The 21,929-nt window shown below is 48.8% G+C and overlaps 2 protein-coding genes across 2 annotated transcripts in view; both read right to left on the reverse strand.

Annotated features, from left to right (window-relative positions):
- PSMD1 (proteasome 26S subunit, non-ATPase 1) overlaps positions 1-7,403 on the reverse strand; it is a 115,012-nt gene extending 107,609 nt beyond the window's left edge. The window contains exons 1-5 of the mRNA XM_024206339.2: positions 7,253-7,403; positions 3,728-3,771; positions 2,570-2,643; positions 2,135-2,304; positions 1,244-1,449 (exon numbers count right to left, since the gene is read on the reverse strand). Coding sequence (XP_024062107.1) covers positions 1,244-1,449; positions 2,135-2,304; positions 2,570-2,643; positions 3,728-3,771; positions 7,253-7,268 — 510 coding nt within the window. The 5' untranslated portion in view covers positions 7,269-7,403. The remainder of the gene's footprint in view (positions 1-1,243; positions 1,450-2,134; positions 2,305-2,569; positions 2,644-3,727; positions 3,772-7,252) is intronic.
- Positions 7,404-14,825: 7,422 nt separating this feature from the next.
- CUNH2orf72 (chromosome unknown C2orf72 homolog) overlaps positions 14,826-21,929 on the reverse strand; it is a 7,726-nt gene continuing 622 nt past the window's right edge. Inside the window, exons 2-4 of the mRNA XM_029911122.1 lie at positions 21,500-21,923; positions 16,695-16,808; positions 14,826-16,582 (exon numbers count right to left, since the gene is read on the reverse strand). Of these exons, the coding sequence (XP_029766982.1) occupies positions 16,512-16,582; positions 16,695-16,808; positions 21,500-21,923 (609 nt within the window). The 3' untranslated portion in view covers positions 14,826-16,511. The remainder of the gene's footprint in view (positions 16,583-16,694; positions 16,809-21,499; positions 21,924-21,929) is intronic.

The raw sequence follows: 21,929 nt of genomic DNA on the forward strand, positions 1-21,929 counted from the left end.
TTGACAGAAAAATACACACAACTTGACATCTGGTCTCTTATTTTTCTCTTTCATAGAAACTCAAACACCACATGCATACAAACTTGACCCAAACAGAAGACCATTTATAACCAAAACAAGCATACTCCACCACCAAGAAACAATACTCACGGAACGACGCAAATTGACTCCAAATTAAAACCTCAAAACATAAGCACAAATGTCCCTTGAGAGCTCAATACTTAAATTTTCTGTCCCACACACTTTTCCCTAACCATCAGGTACTCAACCCAGGGAAATGCAGGTGTTCAACATAGAAATGTTAACCAAATGGACCACCCAGCCAAAGAATTCCACTTATACACATACTTCATGCAGGAGCTTGAGAAGAGAAAAGTCCTTTCAGCTCTGATCTGAGCATCTGAGCTAAGCTATAGCAGAAACAGAAGGGATTCAGAAAGGAACAAAGTTATTAGGTGTGTGGAAAAACTTCCATATGAGGACTGAAAAGATCAGGACCATTTAGCTTAAGAGACGGAGATTAATAAGATGGGACATGACATAGAGGTATACAGAACAACAAATGGAATAGAGAAGGTAATTTGGGCACTCCTAGATACCCTCTCTCATATTTCAAAAACTAGGGTATATTCCCTGAAATGGAAAGGCTACAAATTTAAAGCAGATAAAAGGAAATACTTTTTTTGAATAATGCATAATCAACCTATGCGTCCAACTCCTGCATGACAACACGGAGTTCAAGAGCTTAGCAAGATTCAAAAAAGGATGAGCCATGTTTGTGGATAATCAGAACCTCCACGGTTACAATAGGTGGGTTATACATAGTTTTAAACAAAGAGAGGCTCTTTCACTTCCTGGTGAACAACTTTTTTGGGAAGAGATGGTTTAATTATTGCCAACACTTCATTCCTCAGATTTGTTCATGAAAAAAGTTGCATAATTTATTTTCGAAATTAAAACGTCACTAGAACTGAAACTTATCTGTCTGATGCTTATCCACCACAGCACATTAAGTGCCCCTTTAAGTATTAAAAAGGGGCAACAGATAAAATAGACAAAACATGACAGGGTAAAATCTCATCATTCAAGCTGAATCACTGGGTTTCACCAAACATTTCCCAGTGAGCTTCACTGTTATTTTGCCCCAACAAAATCTGTAGTTTTATAGTCACTTGAACCTCCCTTTTCTTGATCCAAACCCTGAAGGGGAAAGTTAAACCCTACATGTGAATCCTCCACCTACCGATTCCAGTATGGTTTTCTCAAAGACATCCAGCCTACGAGTCTCCAGCGCAATACCAATGGCCTGCTTGTACTTGTGATCATCCAAACACCGCTGGAACATCTTGTTAACAATCCCTTCCAGCCTTTCGTCGACAGGTTTCTTCTCCACTTCGGCCAGCTCTGCATTCTCCACACACTGCTTGGTGTAGTGGTCAATACATTTTGCTGAGATGGAACATAAAGAACAATCACCATCAGCTTCCTGGACACACACAGCTTCAAAAGTAGTACAAGACAGTTGAAAATCTGACTACTAGAGTTTGGGGAGAAAAATAAGCACCCTCCAAGAAGATGCATGTCTATACATACAAGCATTTAACATCACCTTTGCCTTGTCTAAATCCATTAAATTAAATTTACTTGACCCACTACATGACCACAATCTAGGGTTAAATTATCAAGTCATTTACACCCCACTATCAACCTATTTAATAGTTCCCTTAGTTACACATGGAAATCACTTGGGTGGTCACCAGTTCTGTTAAGTGGGGGAACACTTATATGTCCCAAAGTCTTGATTTCAGTGCGGAAGGCACACACATGTTTTACATGACTGTTTCAAACAACAGGAGATTCTGGATGAGGATATAACAGCAGGAGACTTCCCAGATGCACAATATTTATTTGTATTATCACAGCACCTAGGTAAGCTGGTTCTTCAATCTAGACAGAATTATAAACAAAGAAAGTCAAGAAATACTAGGCTGGAAAAAGCAGCTGTGACATCTGTTTAGCTAATTCTAAGCAGAGATCAGGGAATTTGGAGGACAGCAGCAAAGGCAAGTGGGATCTCAAGTTATAGTAGTTTTACCAACTAGAAGGCTTTCCATTTAGAGCCACTGTCAATTACCAATGATAGTCTCCACATATTCTGAATTGTCATTGACATTGAAGAGATCGCCTGCTCCCAAGGCATAGTTCAGAGACTCCTCAAAGGCTCCCAGGTGATAAAACACTTTGGAAGCCACCAACGCCGCGAACTGGCGACTCCGGAAGCCCTCATCTTCATAGAGAACTTCGCTGAAAAGGTTAGAGAAAAGACAATCAGCTCAGCATGCAAAGCTCCCCCCAAAAGCATAGGCCAACTGAAATTTTCAGCCTCACCAGCATCTTTGGGAGGATAGATTCTCAAAGCGAAGCCAGCTAAAATGAACACTTTTTGGAAAATGAGGAGATAACTGCTACGTTAACCGGGATCAAGCAGCCAGAGGAAAGGCAGACGCATTATATTCCATGTTCTGTTTGAGCACCCACCCTTCCAGGAATAAATTATTTCTTCTCTTACATTTTATCCACTGACTCAGAGATTTCTGCCCAGAAGTCATTGACGACAGCATTCAGTTTGTGAAGAGCGAACTCCTATGGAAAGTAATAGAAGTTTCGTTGTTAAAGAGCAGGATTCATTCTATTTTTCTCCTTATGACTGCATCCTACAATAAGCTCTCAAAGCCACCAACACCACTGCTTACAGAGCAATCTACATCCTAACACTGCTTTCCAAACATAATTTATTCTCCTGACTCCCCTGGGGGAAATGTAGGGTTCTTTATCCCCATTTTATAGGTGGAGATATGGAACCCTGATGCTGCTTCCCCCCCAACTTCACTGGGAGCAGCACTGGGTCAAACTGACTTATTTACCGAGATTCCTTAAAATGCTCGGAGTCTCCAGAACTGACTCACAGCTGTCTTTGTCCCTGTTTTCTTGCAGGTTGGCTAAAGCAGCCTATTCTGAAAAACACATATCCCGCAGGGAATACAGACCACCCTGATTACAACCTGTGGGCAAGATGATGCCATCAACCTGCCAACGGCCTCTTTGTTCTGCTGCTTTGGGTTGTTTGTTGGGTTCCGCCCTCTGTTGCCTTTTTAGTCTATATGTACATTTTATAAACTGTAAGGTCTCCATGGTTATTTTCTTCTCCCTCCACTAGGGTTACTAAACATTTTTAGAAGACTATATGGAGATATTAGATTATTTTAGTTTCTCCCACTCCCAAATTATGTTAGAGACTTGTGAGAAGAGATTAACTGTGACTCAAACAGTAAAATACAGAGCAAAAGAACATTCCAAGTGCAACCCCTGGGCCATATGCAGCCTAGAAACTCCTGCCATCATTAGAGAGGCAGAGTCTCCAGAAACTAGAGATCCCAGCATGACCCATGTTGGAACCTGCAGACATCCTGGGCATTAAAAGAAAAGATTGGTTGCAGTTCGCTGCATTTCACATGGATTGCCTGTGCATCTCAGGCTCCTGGCAATGAGTCCTTTTGACTGGATGCAGCTTGAATGCTACCTGTCCTTTTCTAACTATTTTAGTTGCTAGAATCTGCCTATTTCTATTGTAAAAAAAAAAAAAAAAAAAAAAAAAAAAAAAAAAATGGTACAAAGTTTCAACTTGTGGTTTGTTGCTCTCAGGTCTAATCAGCATTTTCAAGCTTACCTTGAGCTGTGGCTCTTCTTCATCCAGAAGAGAAATAATTCCAGCTGCAAAACAAGAAGCTTGTCATCCGGGATGAACTTTTACGCATTGCAACAGAAAATGTAACTTAGTCCCAAAAACAATATGGTGAAAAGAAAAAGCATGGTTCTAGTTTATGGTTTTAGTTATTAGGTAAAGACTTAACGACTGACTGCAAACGTATAGCAAATCTATCCTTTAAAACAGCATATACGTTTGTATAAGCCTCTTGATCAAAATATTAAATCACTAGGACACTTGAAAATGTATCCTTTATCATTGATGTATGCACTATTCAGCCTGCCCATGCCCTTCCTGGAGGGGAGAAAAGGTAGGGGAATGAATCTTATACAATCCTACTCCACATATAGGATTCTTGTAAATTTCAATACCTTATTGATTTACCAGAAATAGAAGACAGGAAGCAAGCCTATGCTATCTCCCTCCAACACACACCATTTTTTTATTCTTAAAATGACCTGTTCAAAACATGATCCCAATTGATTCTCCCCAGTCAGAAATGGGATTTAGACCTAGAACTGAGCTTTTAACTATTGGGGACAGGAAATCATGATTGCAGACTAGAAAGAATAACCATTAATTTTTCCCTGAACGTTTTTTTCCTCTCTCCTGAGAAATGTTCAGGCAACAAATACCTCAATAGCAAATACCTCAATAGCAAAAAAATATATGTTTTCCTTTCTTGCTGGCTTTGCCCAGATCTCCCACATTCTAGAATCTTTCCATTGGCTTCCCTTCTTCCATATATTCAAACTTCTTGTTGACTTCAAAGCTCCCCCTAACTCTGCACCTGCCTCTCTCTCTGCCTTCTATACTTCCTGATGAGCCCTATACTCTGCTAATTGCTAACCTCACCCTTCATCTCTTTCACCCACTCCAGACCTTTAATCACGCCTCTTCCATAGATCTGAAACAGGCTCCCAGTCACCATACACCAAGCACGCTGCTCACCACCCTCACTGCTTTCAAGAAAGCTATAAAAACTCATCTATTCAGTTTTCAGCTATAACGTCCAAACACCCGTGTTTATTCTGGACAATAGCCTCGTGTCTCTACACTGTAACCTCCCTGGGACAGTGATCTGTTACTGGGTTGGCACAGTCACTTGCATACAGTGGACAATGATCGTACTATATAATTTAAAATAAATAAATTGAAATAACTGTTGCTATAAGACTAAGCCAGAAACCACATTGTTATTCTACAGGATCTTACCAACAGTATTATTCTTACTGCGCCAAGCCCCATTCAGGTGCAAAGCACAAGTGCCCTGTTCATTTCAGTGACACTTTGCAAAGGCAAAGAGCAGCAGCCCTAGCGCTTCAGGCGACTGGAGCAGTCAGATGGACGGGATTAGCACCTCTCCCACTAGGCAGCTCACCACATTCCCAGGAACCAGCTGTTCTGATTCCATCTCTCCCATGCCACAGAGGAGATAAGGGGTCATTTATTGCTCTAAGACCAATTCTGTGTTGGGTTACGTCCTCATTACGGGGGGGAGGGGGTCGATTTAAGATACGCAAATTCAGCTACGTGAATAGCGTAGCTGAATTTGACGTATCAGAGCCGACTTACCCTGCTGTGAGGACGGCGGCAAATCGACCTCCGCGGCTCCCCCGTCGACGGTGCTTACTCCTACCTCCCCCGGTGGAGTACAAGCGTTGATTCGGGGATCGAATGTCGCGTCCCGACGAGACGCAATAATCCGAGCCCCAAGAGATCGATTTCTACCCGCCGATTCAGGGGGGTAGTGTAGACGTAGCCTTATTTAAGATTTTGACTAATAGTAGTCAGGCCTGGATTTGCACCCATTGAATAGGTAGGGTGGCCACTCACACATTCTCAGGATACCAAACATTCCAGTACCTCCAGGAGTGATGTGGGCCTGCCCCTGCTGGCATGACCTCACCCCCACTTGGCATGATCTCCCACACATGGTGTGAGCAAGGTCATGCCAAGTGGGGGCAGAGCAGTGCTCTCTTTAAAACGGTGTCCCCCACATGATACCAGACAAAGCCAGGTCTGATTTTGGCTCAGTACCAGATGGGGGAATATCATTAGAAACGTAGGGTCAAGGTATAAAACTGGACAAATGGTCTGCCTATGACTAGTCATCCACACTGCAGCGCCAGAAGTTCAGGATGGAATCCTGCTAAGTCACAATGGAGTTCAGAGCACCAATGAAAGTGGATCTTTCTCCCAGCGGTAGCAGCTGACACGCAACAGTGGATGTCAAGGGCTAAACACATTTTGTGATTACTGTAACTAGTCCCTAAAATGTCTATCACTCAGGCAGTGAGTCATGTTAACTCAGGGGTGGCCAGCCTGAGAAGGAGCCAGAATTTACCAATGTACATTGCCAAAGAGCCACAGTAATACGGTATCAGCCCCGCATCAGCTCCCCTGTTCCCAGCGCCTCCCACCCACCAGCAGGCCCGCTGATCAGCGCAGCGCCTCCCCTTCCCTCCCGATCAGCTGTTTTGTGGCATGCAGGAGGCTCTGGGGAGGAGGGGGAAGGGGGAAGGAGCAAGGACATGGCAGGCTCAGGGGAGGGGGTGGGAAGGGATAGAGTGGGGGCAGGGCCTGTGGCAGAGCCAGTGGTTGAGCAGTGAGCACCCCCTGGCACATTGGAAAGTTGGCGCCTGTAACTCCAACCCCAGCGTCTGTGCCTACACAAGGAGCCTCATATTAACCTCTGAAGAGCCGCATGTGGCTCCGGAGCCACAGGTTGGCCACCCCTGTGTTAACTACAGGAAGTTAAAAGAAAAAGCACAAAATCAGATCAAGTTACTAAAATGTTTAGCCAAATAAATGTGTCTTGAGATGAATATTACTAAACCTGGAGTTGATCTGATGAGCCAGAGAGCAAGATCTAAAGAGGGTAACCTCTTCTGAAGGAGCCCAGCTGCAAGTCAGAGCCTTTCAACTCAGTTCCTGACACTAAGCTCTTCCCATGCTGATCTTCACGGCCGTGACAAAGTGAAGGGAAAGAGCTGCCTCCCAGAAAAAAAAAAAAAAAAACCAAACACGTTTCCCTTCTATAGCCAGGCTCCTCCGAGATCTTAAAAGCTCTTGGGGAACATCAGCCAAGCCCCTGCAGATCAGTGCGGTCTCTGTTCTAGAGGGGGAAACTGAGGCAGGCACCTCAGGGCTATCTCCGTTCTAGATGGGGACATGGAGGCGGGCAGTGACTGGTCCCAAGGTGACACAGCAGGCAGGGGGCAGAGACAGGAACGGAACCCAGGAGTCCGAGTTTCCCTGGCCAGCCCCCCACAGCTCACACACGGCCGACAGGGGCGAGCCAGCGGGGAGGCAGGCAGGCAGGCGCGGAGGGGGGCGGTTCCACGGCGATGCCCTCACGGTGACTCCCCTGGAGGGGAGGGGTCCGGCCCCAGAGGCAGGGGCGGCTCCGGCCATGCCCAGTCACCGGCCCTGACTCAGCTAAATCCCGGGCGGGCGGGCTGGAGGCCCCGGCCCAGCACTCACCGGCCGAGGTGATCATGCTGCCGCTTGGCCTCGCCCGGCCCGGGGTGCTCGCTGCTCCGCGGTGGGGGCTGGGGGCTCGGGGGCCGCCGATGCCGGTACTCGGGTCCGTGCCGTGACCAGCACTGCCGCCGTCGCCTCCTTCCGGCCCGGAAGTGTCGTCAAAGGACCCCACAGGACCCCGGCGAGCGGGCTGCCCTCGCAGCTGCCCGGTCACAAAGCACCCGGCGGCGCCGTTAGGAAAATGCGGGGCTCAGCCCTGGAGCGAGGGGAGAAGGGGCATGGGCCGAGTCGGCCCTCGGCCTGCGGGCTTGGCCCTGGTAAAAGTGTCAGGCAGGAGCTGGACTACTGCTCCCTCCCCGCGCGGCGTGGGCCCCTCCCGGGGAGCATGGGGCAGGCAGCTCCCAGCCCGGGCAGGTGGGGGGACCGACCAGCCTCTTCGCCCTACAGGGGCCGGTTCCCCGCTGGAGGAGACGGCAATGCATGGCCCCAGCCCGGCCCCCACAGCAGCTGGGGCAGGCAGATCCCCCCGCCCCCCATTACACACACACATTCGTGCCTAGACCCCTTTGCATTGCAGTAGGGGTGTCATTTGCCCTCGGGCAGCGGGGGGGGGGGGGGGGGTTCCCCCCCCCCCCACATTTCAGGGGTCTGGCTCCACTCCCCCCAAACGGCCACCCCCGACTTTCCAGGATGCAATGTAATCACACAGGTCCAGAGTAATCCATTATTTTTGGTCAAGGGCTAAATTTCTTGGTCAAGTTATAGGCAAGGTCCAGATTCCAAAGAAATAATAATTTTTAAAAATGATAAGTCTAAAAAGACTTCAGGGTCCCTTCAAAAGCATCTGTCAATGGGGATTTGGCCTGTATGGTGCTTCACCTATTGACTACCCTGAGATAGGGGGTGTGGGCTGATACAACTTCTCCGTCCCCACAAAACTGAAATGATGCTCTGCTGCACACAACGTACTAGAGGCACAATTCCTCCAAGATCCCATCACCTCTGCATGTCCCTGGCACCCAGCCCACCGGTGTCGCTGTAGACCAGGAGCTAGGGTTGCCGGGGGTCCGGTTTTTGACAGGAATGCCCGGTCGAAAAGAGACCCTGGTGGCTCCAGTCAGCACCATTGACCAGGCCGTTAAAAGTCCGGTTTGCGGTGCAGCAGGGCTAAGCCAGGCTCCCTGCCTGCCTTAGCTCCATGTGGTTCCCAGAAGCAGCGGCATGTCCCCCCTCTGGCTCCTACACGTAGGGGCAGCCAGGGGGCTCCTCACGCTGTCCTCACCGCAAGCCCCAGTTCTGCGGCTCCCATTGGCTGGAAACTGTGGCCAATGGGAGCTGCAGGGGAGGCACCTGCGGATGGGGAAGCACAGCCACCTGGCCGCGCCTCCGCATAGGAGCCGGAGCGGGGACATGCCACTGCTCCTGGGAGCTGCTTGAGGTAAGTGCCACCCAGAGCCTGCACCCCCAACCCCCAGCCCTGATCCCCCTCCTGCCCTCTGAACCTCTCGATCCCATCCCGGAGCATGCTCCTGCACCCCAAACCCCTCATCCCCTGCCCTCCCTGAGCCCAGAGCCCTCACTCCACCCCACACCCCAACCCCCTACCCTGATCCCTCTCCCGCCCTCCAAACCCCTCAGCACTAGCCTGGAGCCCCCTCCTGCACCCCAAATCCCTCATCCCCAGCCCCACAGCCCACACCCCCAGCCATAGCCCTCACCCCCCTGCACCCCAAACCCAGCCCAGAGCCCCCTTCCACACCCTGAACCCCTCATTTCTGGCCCCTGAACCCACACCCCCAGCCCAGAGCCCATACCCCCTCCCACACCCCAACTCCCTGCCTCAGCCAAGAGCCCCCTCCCATACTCTGAACCCCTCAGCTCCACCCCCCAGCCTGGAGCCCCCTTCTGCACCTCAAACCCCACCCCAGAGCCTGCACCCCCAGCTGGAACCCTCACCCTCTCTTGCATCCCAACCCACTGCCTCAGCCTGGAGCCCCCTCCTGCACCCTGAACTCCTCATTTCTGGCCCCACCGCAGAGCCTGCACCCCCAGCTAGAGCCCTCACTCCCCTCCCGCACCCTAACCCCCTGAGCCAGCCCGGTGAAAATAAATGAGTGAGTGAGTGAGGGTGGGCAGAGCAAGCAACAGAGGGAGGGGGGAAATGGAGTGAATAGGGGCGGGGCCTCAGAGGAGGGGCGGGGCTGGGGGCGGGGCAAGGGTGGGTTTGTGTGGGTAAAACGTTAGCACCCCTACCAGGAGCCATGAAACGTGGAGGAGAACAGGAACACTGACCGAGCTGTGAAGTTAAGAATGGGAAAGCGGAGGCTGAACGTCAGGGGAACTTCCTAAGGGCTTGTTTACCCCCAGCTCTTCACTGAAACAAGCTTTGCTGCTGTAAGCGCTCATAGCAATAGAACTGTCCAGTCATGGCCCGGGCTGCATTGGGCTAGGTGCTGTACAGACACAACAAAAAGATGGTTGCTGCCCTGAAGAGCCCTACCCAGTGAGAAGTGCTCCCAGCTTCTCCCAGAAGTTGGGGGTTGGGGAGGAAGGAGGAGGGTTTTTTACCACACACCTGCGGGAATCACAGGGCAAGGCCAGGAACTACAGCAAGGAAGGGCCCTCATGGCAGGTTCTCTCTCATCGTATCTAAGTTCACAAGCTGAAAAAAAAGGGAAACCTGCCCAGAAAGCAGCCAGTCCAGGTATCTGCCTCTCACAAACCATTACCAAATCCCTCTCCACAGCAGCTTGGCGCTGTTTGCTGACACAACAGGGCAAGGTCCAAACGCCCTCTCTGCTTTTCATGTAGTGCCCTGGTTATCAGCACAGCGGTTAGGCTTGTAGACTCATGCTCTGGGTCCAGTTTGGATAGATCTGACATTCCGGTCGGGAAACTCGGAGGAGGGGAAAGTCAGGCCAAACAGAAAACTGGAAGTTTTACAAAATTCGGACCCTTCTCTAGCACAGTCAATTTCTGCAGATTCTGACCTAGTAGGAAAAGTGTTCTAGGCGGAGTCTCACAACCCACTAAGTCAATACAGAGGGGCACAGCATCCTACACAATCAAACCCTGGCGTTGGAATTATAATGGTCATGCCTGAAAAGGCAGCAGAGTGGTCCCTCTCCTCAGTGAGCATCCCCAGGTATCCACGTACATGTGTTCAGTCACTAGTTAAAGCCCACTTGTGCGCTGTGGATTGCCACCAAAGACAGGTTTCACTATTCCCTTCCGTCCTCAAAGGGGTATAGAGTGACTTTCATCTCCCCCAGCTTAGCTTAAATCAAATCAATTGAAAGTCAGAGTAAGCCGCACATCCATGTTATTGGGGGGAACATTCTGGTAGACACCAATAAAACTTCAGAAGCAATCAACTACAGTACAGGATTTAAATCTGTTTGTTTATTCCTCACATCAAGTATTTAAGGTAACAATGTCCCAAAATTAGTCCCCCAATTAAATAATACATAAAACACCTTTTTCACCTATAAAAGGCCAGTTAACCTGTTAAAAAAAAATCATCCAAGTCACTTTCCTTCTTTAGACTAATGTCCAGTGGAAGATACATGGGGCCAGCTCTGCTCCTGTTTACTTCCATATAAATCTAGAATGATTCCATTGACTTCAATAAAGTACTATGCGTGTAAATCTGGAGCAGAATTTGGGCCCAAGTCCATATACATTTTGTTGGTCTCTATAGCGATAATTTAAATGGTTAATTCATCAGGCCTTAACAGATTACAAAGATTTGCATAACACCATCACCGCTGTTATGGGAGTAAACATTTAAATTAGTAGGAAGAGTTTGAATAAGTGACCTGCTCTTAATTTAGAGACAAACAGAAAGAAATGTAAATACATAACAGACTCAGGCCTGGTTTACATTACAGTTATGGTCGATGTAAGGCAGTTTACGTCGACCTAATTATGTCAGTGTGTACACTATAATGCTGCTTCTGCCCAAGTAAGTGGCCTGCTACACTGACACAACTACTCCACGAACGGCGTAGCGCATATGTCGATGTAGTTGGGGTGACGCAGTGTCCGTGTAGACTTTACTTACATCGCCTTTTGACTGTGAGCCCACGCATGGCTGTCAGCGGGGGGCAGGGGAGAGCGGGCACAGCTGTGAACTTCAGGGCTACCAGGCTCCAGCTGTCAGTGTCTCTGACAGGGCTACCAGGCTCCAGCTGTCAGTGTCTCTCAATGCTTCAGTCGGTGGAAGCGCTCCTGGTGAAGATGCGCATCACTGACAGAAGGAGCAAGTGTGGACCTGAACCACCGCTTTAATTACCACGGTGGCTGTACATCAACTTAACGTAAGTTGACTTAATTTTGTAGTGTAGACATGCCCTCTATCTACTTGCACAGCTCCCCGGATGAGCTGTGCTAAAAGACAATGCTAGCTAATGCGCTCACTTCAAGTACCTGAACTATCAACTGTTTCCCACTCAGTGCTGAAATTCAGCATCACATACGCAGCCACCCACAATAAATGACTTTACTAAATCACATTATTACATTTGTATTTTCAATTTGCTTGTAACCATGTTCCCTCAAAGCAAATTTAACGTACAGAATACCTCGTGATCTGGAAGCGGGGTGGTGTTGGTCCCCCATATATAGACTCTTACATGCTATGACACTACAGTAGAACCTCAGAGTTATGAACACCTCAGGAATGGAGGGTGTTCGTAACTCTGAACAAAACTTTATGGTTCTTTCAAAAGTTTACAACTGAATATTGATTTAATACAGCTTTGAAACTTTATTATGCAGAAGAAAAATGCTGCTTTTAACCATCTTAATTTAAATGAAACTAGCACAGAAAAAGTTTCCTTACCCTGTCAAATCTTTTTTAAAACTTCCCCTTTATTTTTTTATTAGTTTACTTTTAACCCAGTACTGTACTGTATTTGGGTTTTTTTGTCTCTGCTGCTGCCTGATGGTGTACTTCCGGTTCCAAATGTGGTGTGTGGTTGACCGGCCAGTTCATAACTCTGGTGTTCGTAACTCTGAGGTTCTACTGTATTATCTACCTTCTAGGTTCTGTTTAAAGCCTTGTCTACACAGGAAAGTTTTACCCAGGTATAACTCCCGGTGTGGACACACATACTAAAATAAGAGTGGCTTTTTTTCAATTTAGCTTAAATCCCTTCCCAAGTGATATAAGCTAAATTTAAATAAAAGGCACTCTCATACCAGAATAAGTGTGTCCACAGAGAGAGTTATACTGGGATTAAATTCTCACCTTAGGTTATACTGAACGAACACACATACGTTGACAAGGGCTAAGTCATGAGCCACAAAGACTCTCAGCAGCAAAGTTCTCAAGTGACCTGAATTACAACATAAAATTCCACCAAAGAATTTCTCCAAACACCAGTCGAGGATCAGAGAAAACATTTCCCCACTTACCCAGCTACTCTGTCCCTCCCATTCCCCCCCACCCTGACACCTAATGCTCTTTTCCACTGCTCAGCAGCCACCAAATCACCCCAGATGCAGCGAGCCGCTTTCATACAGCAGAAACATCACTGCAGCACCATTGGGAGACCCCAGAAGGGAAAAACGTTAACATGTAGACTATAGTACACTCTTGTTCTCCCGTTGCCCTTCTCTGGCACCTCCAAGGATCTCACAGCACTTGTCAGAGATTAATGAGGCCTTGCAGCTCCTGTGTGAGGTAGGTAAATATCAAAATCCCCATTCTACAGTTGAGGAAATTGAAGCACAGAGAAATTAAATTATTAGTCCATGGTCAGAACTGGGTACAGAACCCAGGTGTCCTGACTGCCCACCCCTACTCTACACAATAGATAAGGAATGCTTAAGGCACATTGCTCTCAGGAGGGACATGACCAATTTTCATCTGATCAGGAGTTTGGATTGGCTAGGATTACACAGTGCTCAGCTATGAGCCGCTTCTCTGCCAACCAAAGAACAAAGGAAGACAAAACGATTGTAGATGGACTGACCCAAATGAAAGAGCCTCTCAGCCAGCCTGGAGGACAGTGAAATGGGACATAATCGAGGCGAGACAGTCCTGCCAACAGCCTGATCCAGATGAAAACTCGCAACGGAGAGAAAGGAAAACCAAGCCAAACTCAAACATGTGTTATGCTGTAGCTGGACATACCCAGTGTCCCATTAATACTCCATGGAAATAAAAGCCTAATTAAAACAATTGGTTGCCAGACAGGTTAAAAAAATACCTTTGAAAACTATTAAATATATAGATTGTATTTCCTAAAAACAATATATTAAGTCACATCTTTAAGAGAGATGAATGTATGGGGTGATCTTCGGCGCCCTGAAAGCCATGTGGTTGTTGGGATCCCACAGTTGAGAAGTTGGGGGGGGGGGAGGTGGACATCTGTCACCCCCATCAGAACGTGGAAATGCTATAAGCATTGTCGGTTGCTCTGCCTCCAATGCAACCTGTAAATCACTCACTCAGCACCAGGATTAGCCGTGTGGCATGAACTGCTCTCTCAGACCGCTCTCCTATTGACATGATCATCAGTGACTTCTGCAGCGTGCACGTGATCGTACGGCATGACAGTAGCAATTATTGCCTTTCTTCACATTAGATTATTGCATTCAATCCTCTTCAACTCGTCAGTATGTCCCAAGGCCTGTACATGGAGATGACCAGTCCCACCGTGACCTCCCTGCAGCTCTATCGCTTTCTCCCCCACTTGCCTGTTGTTTCCTAACGGGGGAGCTATAACAGAAAACGGAAGGTCTATTGAGGCCGTTATCTGGAGCTTTAGAACAGCAATAAAGCACGAGGGCAAGGCAGAAGATTGGTTTCATCAGCAAAGAAACCCAGAAGGCCTCTTGGAGGGGAATTTTGTTGTTCAAATGAGAGACTCTCTCTTTTAGCAGCTGAGCACGTTTTATACCTGGGATTCCTGCACTGTCACACACCCCCAGTGAAATGCATCCAACGGGATTTCTTAAAGGCCCACAGTCCATTTTAGCATCTACAAATTAACTCTACCGGGTGGTAGAACATGACCCCCCTCTGGGTTTTGCTGCAGCAATGGTGGGGTGGGAGCAGGAAGGTTATCTGGTTCGGACATTATTTGTTGCTACAGAAGGTAATAGCTTTTCCCAAGAGCTGCATGATGGCTTCCATGTCCCCTTGCCAGAAGATCACCTGGGTGAATTCAGCCCGTCGTCCTCATGCTATAAGAGCAAATCAGCAAGGGTGGTGCCTTGACGCCATCCAGCAGCTTTAAGCACCTGTGCCTCTGCTTGCTTCTTCACGGTTTCCGTTAAGTGACATGCCTGTCAGAGCCACTCCCTCCTCGGGGTCCTGCAGGCCATCTACAAGGAGCAGGGAAAGGGAGACACAGCACGGTCACTGAGGAAGATGCATACAGGAGTCCCGGTTTTCAACACTCATTTTATGCAAATTGTGACTCATTTTAATTAAGGATCAAGGTTGAAGTAATAAATGAACCATAAATTGGAGGCTTTTCATAATCGGCTCCAATTTGGGGCATTCTGGCAGCATACAGGATTTTAAACTAACACCAGAAGGTGACTCACCTTGCCCGCTCGTGGCGGGTCCCAATTCTGGAATCTGATCCACACAAACAACCCCCATTCCCGTGTGATGCCTCATCAACTTCCATTGGACTCCACACGGGCAAGAGGGTCCGTCTGTCTGAAATCGATTGCAGGACCAGGGCCTTGAATGTTTATTGGACTGGATTTTCTTGCCACCACAATTTTCAATGGAGCAAATGCCCTTTCTGTACCAAACGTTTCACAAACTGGGCATTTCAGTGATTTGCCCACGTAGGCTCCTGTTTAATCTGAAGCCCCCAGTTGCACCCCTGTCACATAACGAATTATTATAACAAGAGGGTTCTCCACGTGGGGTGTCCTCCTCACCATTGGTCATGGATCAGTTTGGAAATTAGCAAGGCAAAAGATACATTTACTATGAATAAAGGTATTATTCAGGACTCCTCCCGAAGCAGTCTGTAGCCTCTGGCCAACGGTGCCCCTGCAGAAAGGGGATCATTGCTCGGAAATGCAAGAATTGCGGGAACAGTATTTGAAACTGCATTTCCAAAGAACCTCAAGAGTGATCTGGAGTAGGGCTCTAAGTCATTATTTAGAAAGAGGGATACGTTCTGTGTCCGGCCTTGTCTACACTAGACAGTGGCATAGTTATACCAGCAACCCTTCCTAGTGGAGATGCAGCTTATACCAGCAAAAGAGTTCTTTAGCTGGTATAGTTTACACCAGTTCGGTGAACAAAATAAATCATCTATACCAGCAAAAGGACCCCGTTGGCAGTATAACTGCATCTACACTAGGGCTTTTGCCAGCACAGCTATGTCAGTTAGAGGTGTGAATTTTTTCACACTCTTAAATGACGTCACTTTGCCAGGAAAACTTAAGTGTAGACCAAGTTTCAGCTACACCCATAGAAGTCCACTGACTTCAGTGACACTACATGTGTAAATAACGAGAGAACTGGGCCCACTGAGTTTTAATTGGACCAGATAAAACACCTAAGAGATGCTGGCAAAGCACCTACCAACACAAGGTCCTTTGCTACTGCAATAAAGACAAGGGATGGGAGAGGTAATGAGTCAGACCCAGCAGGGCGAGAGAGAACTGGAACATTCATGGTGGTGAGACGGTGAGAGACTGAAAAAAGCGGGTGGGCAGAACAGGGGTGGGTGTGAGTTTAGAAGTCCAGGAGGGTACAGATGCACATGTAGCAGGGGGTGCCTGCCTTGGGGCTGTGCAAGTAGCTGCCACACACAGCAATTAGCATCTTCAAAGTGCTGCGAGTGGTGCGGCCCAGTTAGCGATTTGTAGTTCAGACATCTTCTGGCAAATCCATTGCCACTCCACTGCCACATTACAACCAACACTGCGTGCAGGCCACTGCAGTGAGCACAGGCAGATAGAGGGACCCAGCAATGTGCTCATAAAATACCGGGGCAAGACAACACTAAAAGAAACATCTCAGCCAGCATGCTACAGGGATTGTCTCTCAGCATTTGGATGTTGTGGGGATGGCTGTGCCTATGGTGTTATATGTGCTGCCACCAGAGGATAGATTCCAGGGGCAGTTAGTACTGATGCATCAGCCCGTGCATACTGAGAAGATGTTCTCCCTAAGGAAGCCAGCCCACATTAGGCTTGGGAATCAAAGCCTGCTGGGGTTTCACTAGAAAAGGACCATAGGCCAGACCTTGTGGCTTAGTGGGAGCACTCGGCATCATCATAGGGGAGATTCAGGTTCCAAGGCTTCTCCCAATCGACCATTCCTTAGACTGGAAAGATCTGGGAATGCTGCCGGGGAAAAAAAACAGGGTTGCCGCACATCATAAGATACAACTGTCCTGCTAGGAGCCCACTGCTGGACATGTGGAGAACACAAGCACCTCAAGGGAGCTGAGCATACCCTCATGAAGGTTGTTGGCAGCATTAGCCGATCGGCCTCTTCTCCGGCTCCTCCTGCCCCAGGGGACGCACCGCAGGAGGGAGGGGAATCTCCGCTTCTCTCTCTCCTCCCCACCTTGGAAATAAAAGAGCACGGGGAGTTATCAGCAAGAGACAGGGCTTTCTCAAGTCCTTGCTGGCAAAAGGGGGACCTGCCTTATTCTGGGTCACGTATAGTACGGCTGTTCCCTGCTGGCAGACAGTGGTACCCCATGCTCCTCAACCTTGGGGTGTTGGAAATTTGGGCCTCTAGATAGAACTCACCATGTGAAATCATTAAACGGTACCCAGAAATCCATTCCTCCCCTGTTGAAAATTCTTACCTAGAGTGGACACATTCAGAATAAGCACTATTTGTCCACGCTTTCTTGCTGCCAAGAATTTCCTTAACGATTTTCACTAACAGTTGGGTTTGGATGGGTTTTGTATTTGCTTCAATGAGAGGACTGTTGGCAGCCTCAGGAGGCACAGCAAGGAAGCTGGCACGGATTTGCTCGTGCACACACACAGAGCAGCTGTGAGAACTAAAACATAAATGAAGAGAGAAGGCAGGCAGAAACCTCACATCCTGCATCAGGGCCTCGGCCCCAGACACTTATATTATTGCTTCCTATTGATTGACTAGTTCTCCCCTCCCAGGGAGACCTGCTGGAAATAGATTTGTATTGTACTTGACAATGCCGTAGAATCTGCATAAGGAAAAGAACACTCCAGTGGAAGGTGAGTTACTATTAGATCTCGAGCCATTACTGTAAAATACTAGGTTTCAGAGGGGTAGCCGTGTTAGTCTGTATCAGCAAAAACAAGAGGAGTCCTTGTGGCACCTTAGAAACTAACAAATTTATTTGGGCATAAGCTTTCGTGGGCTAATTCACAGGAGTCAAGACTATTGGGGGGCTGTCTGTAAGCAAGGACTGGCCCGTCTCACAAGGTCTGTGAGAGTGAGGGATCGTCCTTCAGGATAGGTTGTAGATCCTTGATGATGCGCTGGAGAGGTTTTAGCTGGGGGCTGTAGGTGACAGCTAGTGGCGTTCTGTTACTTTCTTTGTTGGGCCTGTCCTGTAGTAGGTGACTTCTGGGTACCAGAGCCCCTTCTTGTCAACTGTTGGAAATGGGCCACATCTACCCTAATTGAATTGGCCTCGTTAGCACTGACTCCCCACTTGGTAAGGCAACTCCCATCTTTTCATGTGCTGTATATTTATACCTGCTACTGTATTTTCCACTCCAGGCATCTGATGAAGCGGGTTATAGTCCACGGAAGCTTATGCCCAAATAAATTTGTTAGTCTCTAAGGTGCCACAAGGACGCCTCGTTGTTTTTGTAAAATACTAGGGTATTAGACAAGGGTAGTTTTACTCTCACACAGCCTCACGTAACAAACAGATTATTGCAGCAATCGGGTATCCCCAAATCCTAAAATATGCAATATCTCATCCACCAATCAAACCTTATCTCCAAGAAACAAAAAGTTATCAGCCGCTTTAGCAGTGACTCTCCTTACTAAGGCAATCAATCTTATGCAACATTAAGCCGCACAAAGTGATCCTCTTGACCAACAAAACAAATCCCTCAATAAAATAATTTTTACAACATGACTGTTCCCCCCTTTTAGTCCCTAGTGAACATAGATGAATGTCATGCTCAGGGAAAGCAGGTTAGCACAGTAGCATTTCCCCTCTTAGCGCTTGGGTGCACGATCTAGTTAAGGCAGTAAGTGTAAGTGGATATCCATTGTCTCCAGCCACATCTGACTTGGTCTGCACTTAAAACTGTTACCAGTGTTGCTGCATTGGTCAGGTAGTGTTCAATGTGTCCGGGATCACTTTATCGCGTCTCATCTGGACGCGATAAATCGATCCGCGAATCGACGCCCGTACTCCACCTCGGCAGGAGGAGTAAGCGGAGTCGACGGGGGAGCCGCGGCAGTCGACTCGCCGCCGTGAGGACGGCCAGGTAAGTTGAACTAAGATACTTAGACTTCAGCTACGCGAATAGCATCGTTGAAGTTGCGTAGCTTAGTTCAAACACCCCCCCACCCCCGCTACTGTAGCCCAGGCCTAAGACAAGTACTGTCAAAAAGGGATGGGAGCTCCAGGGGTGTGGAGGAGGGGTTGAACTGCCATTTGTTTGCACATAAACACGCAGATGAGGTACTGGTATAACTACACCAGTTAGGGGTATGATCATCTAGCAAAGTGTTTTGACCTGTATCGCCCCTAAGGGGGATGTAGTTATATGGAATAAACTATACCGGAATCTTTATACTAATGTAAACGTGGCTACATGTACACTACAGACTTCGGCCAGCCTAGCTACTTTGGTGAAGGGTGTGATAAGACATCATTTGTGACTGATGCAGCTGTGCAGGCAAAAGCCCCTAGAGTAGATGCAGTTATATTGGCAACACCAAGCTTCTGAGTATGCTGCTTGTTTCGCTCCGGGAGAACCAGAGTGTGAGCGGCTGGAAAACGCTGCACCAGGAAAAGCACAGTTACGCCATGTGACGTTCTGAGTGTAATATAATAGCTCATTGAAAGGTGACAGGGCCAGAAAGAGTTAATTACCTCCCAGACTGACCTGACCCATGGCCGAACTTTAAAGACTAGTTAGGAAGATCTGTAAATGAACAGCGCTGTGAAATGCAGCCTGCATTGTTGGAGATAGAAGGGGAGCTGTTTGCTCAGGTCTTGTGATGTAAGCAAACAAGTCTAGTCTATTACTATGGCTTTGATTCAAAGATCAAAAAAGGAGTATTAACATTTAGGAAGACACTTGAGTGAAATAGTATTATTGTCTCTATGTCTCTTTGAAGGTTGTGGTAACCTGTATCTGAACTGTTTAATGGATAAATTACCCTGTGCTAATTGCCAGGATGTTTGGGAGACAAAGTTAAGCCTATTGTTTTCTCAGGCCAAGAGGCTGCTGGAAATGTATAAAAACCCTGGGTATGAAAAATCTTTCTTCATCTCAGATCTGCTTTGAGTTTCAAGAAGGGGAAACCCTAAGCCATAAGAATTGAGATCCCCAGTCACTGACCGGAGTCACCCTGAATATGGACATTTAGAAATAGTCCACAGGTTATAGTCCAAAGGACTTTTGGCAACTACCTGAACCTCAAGAATTGAATTTAAGTCTGTATGTATATTGATCTTTTAACCAACACACTCTCTCTTTTCTTTTTTAATAAACTTTAGTTTAGTTAATAAGAATTGGTTATACGCGTGTATTTTGGGTAAGATTTAAGTTATCATTTGACCCGGCTCTGGGGCTTGGTCCTTTGGGATCGGGAGAACCTTTTTTCTTTTATTGGGGTATTGGTTTTCATAACCAGTCGTCCCCATAAGGAGCAGTGCTGGTGGCAATACTGGGAAACTGGAATGTCTAAGGCAGGAGTGGTTAACCTAAGCCTGAGAAGGATCCAGAATTTACCAATGTACATTGCCAAAGAGCCGCAGTGATACGTCAGCAGAACCCCATCCCCTCCCCAGTGCCTCCCACCAGCCCCCAACAATCAGCACTTCCTCCCGCAAACCTCCCCCCCCCCCCCCCCCCCCCCAAACACCCTTTTCCCAAGCGCAGGAGGCTATGGGGGGGAAGGGGGAGGAGCGAGGGCATGGCAGGCTCGGGGGAAGGGGTGGAGTGGGGGCAGGGCTTGGGGCAGAACAGGGGGTTGAGCAGTGAGCACCCCCCAGCACATTGGGAAGTTAGCATCTATAGCTCCAGCCCCGGAATCCGGAATCCGTGCCTATATAAGGAGCTGCATATTAACCTCTGAACGGCTCCAGAGCCACGGGTTGGCCACCCCTGGTCTAAGGGAATTACTTGTGTGACTTATGGTTAGCCAGTGGGGTAAAGCCAAAGTCTCTCTGGCTGGTTTGGTGTCTTAATAATAAAGACACCCAGCTTTGGGCTGTAACTGCCCTGCTGTAAGCAATTTGTCCTGAATCGATACTCTCAGTTGTGTCGTTACATGCCGGTATAATCCGCATCCGGACTAGGAGCGCCCTGCTGATATAACATAGCAGTGTACCTATACTGGTAAGGCTCCCTTTGTAGACACGACCTGCATCCACACTTGTACTGCTTTAATTATACCGGTCTAGTAAACCCAGAACTTGTGCCAAGCCCCAAGATCATGCTGCTGAGACAGAAGTGGGTTCAAGACCATAGCACCAATCAGCTGTAACCAGTGGTGTTCCTCACAGCTATGAATTATTATAATACATTTATACCCGCAGTGCTGTCTTGTGCGGTGATCCCATCAGACCTAAGAACTGAGCAGTCAGGATGGGTCAGTATTGGGCTGGGAAACCCTCCGGGATACCGTAAAACAGGGGCACCTGGGGCTATGCAGGTGGCACTGTTTCTTCTGAACCCATGCCCCAGCCAGGAAAGCTGTGCTACTGGCATGGGATCATTCCCAGGGCGTTCACCGAAGGAACGCGGGGTTGGCTCTGGGGCGCTTGCCCAATTCCAACTCAGGGAGCCACATTCCCCTTGCAACTCCCAGGGCCTTTTGCTTCCCTTACCCCCACCCAAGTACTGCTGCGGGTCCAGGGAGACCCACCGCCTCCCAGCCATGGGTGGCTGCCCCACTGTGTCATCTGCAAGAGGCTGGGGGCTGGTGGGGACAGGCAGAATCAGCGCTAGTGGATGCCAACCGGTGCGGACACAGACAGGGGAATGGGGCAGCAAATGGCAACCAGAAGCAAGACAGAAACCGACGCCCCCAGCATGATCTCTCCCCGCTCCCCGCCCCCGTACCTGCTCGGTGCTGCAGGGCCGCTCGCAGGGCTCGGCAGGCGGCTCGCCGCACCTCCAGCGTCCCGTCCAGGCGGCCGGGGCTGTAGGCGGCCGCTTGCACCGTGTCCTGCAGCCCGGCCCGGTGCTCCTGGAAGACCTCGCCCAGCAGCGTCTCCAGCAGCGCCGCCGCCGCCGCCTCCTCGCCGGGGCCGGGCTGCACGATCACCCCCACCAGGGCGGCCGGCGGGCCCCGGGGCAGGCGGCTCCGCAGGTCCCGCGCGATCTCCCGCAGGCGGGCCCGGGCTCGCCGCGGCTGCAAGGAGCCGGCCCGGCACAGCAGGAAGATGAGCGGCGAGCGGATCTCCCGGCCGGCGCCGCCGGGGCCGAGGCACACCCGGACCTGGGGAGGCGGCTTCCCCCCGCCGCCCGCCGGGCCCCCGGGCTGCTTCCC

The sequence above is a fragment of the Terrapene carolina genome, unplaced genomic scaffold, assembly GCF_002925995.2.
Source record: "Terrapene carolina triunguis isolate 2854851 unplaced genomic scaffold, T_m_triunguis-2.0 Scaffold88, whole genome shotgun sequence".
Taxonomy (NCBI): Eukaryota; Metazoa; Chordata; order Testudines; family Emydidae; genus Terrapene; species Terrapene triunguis.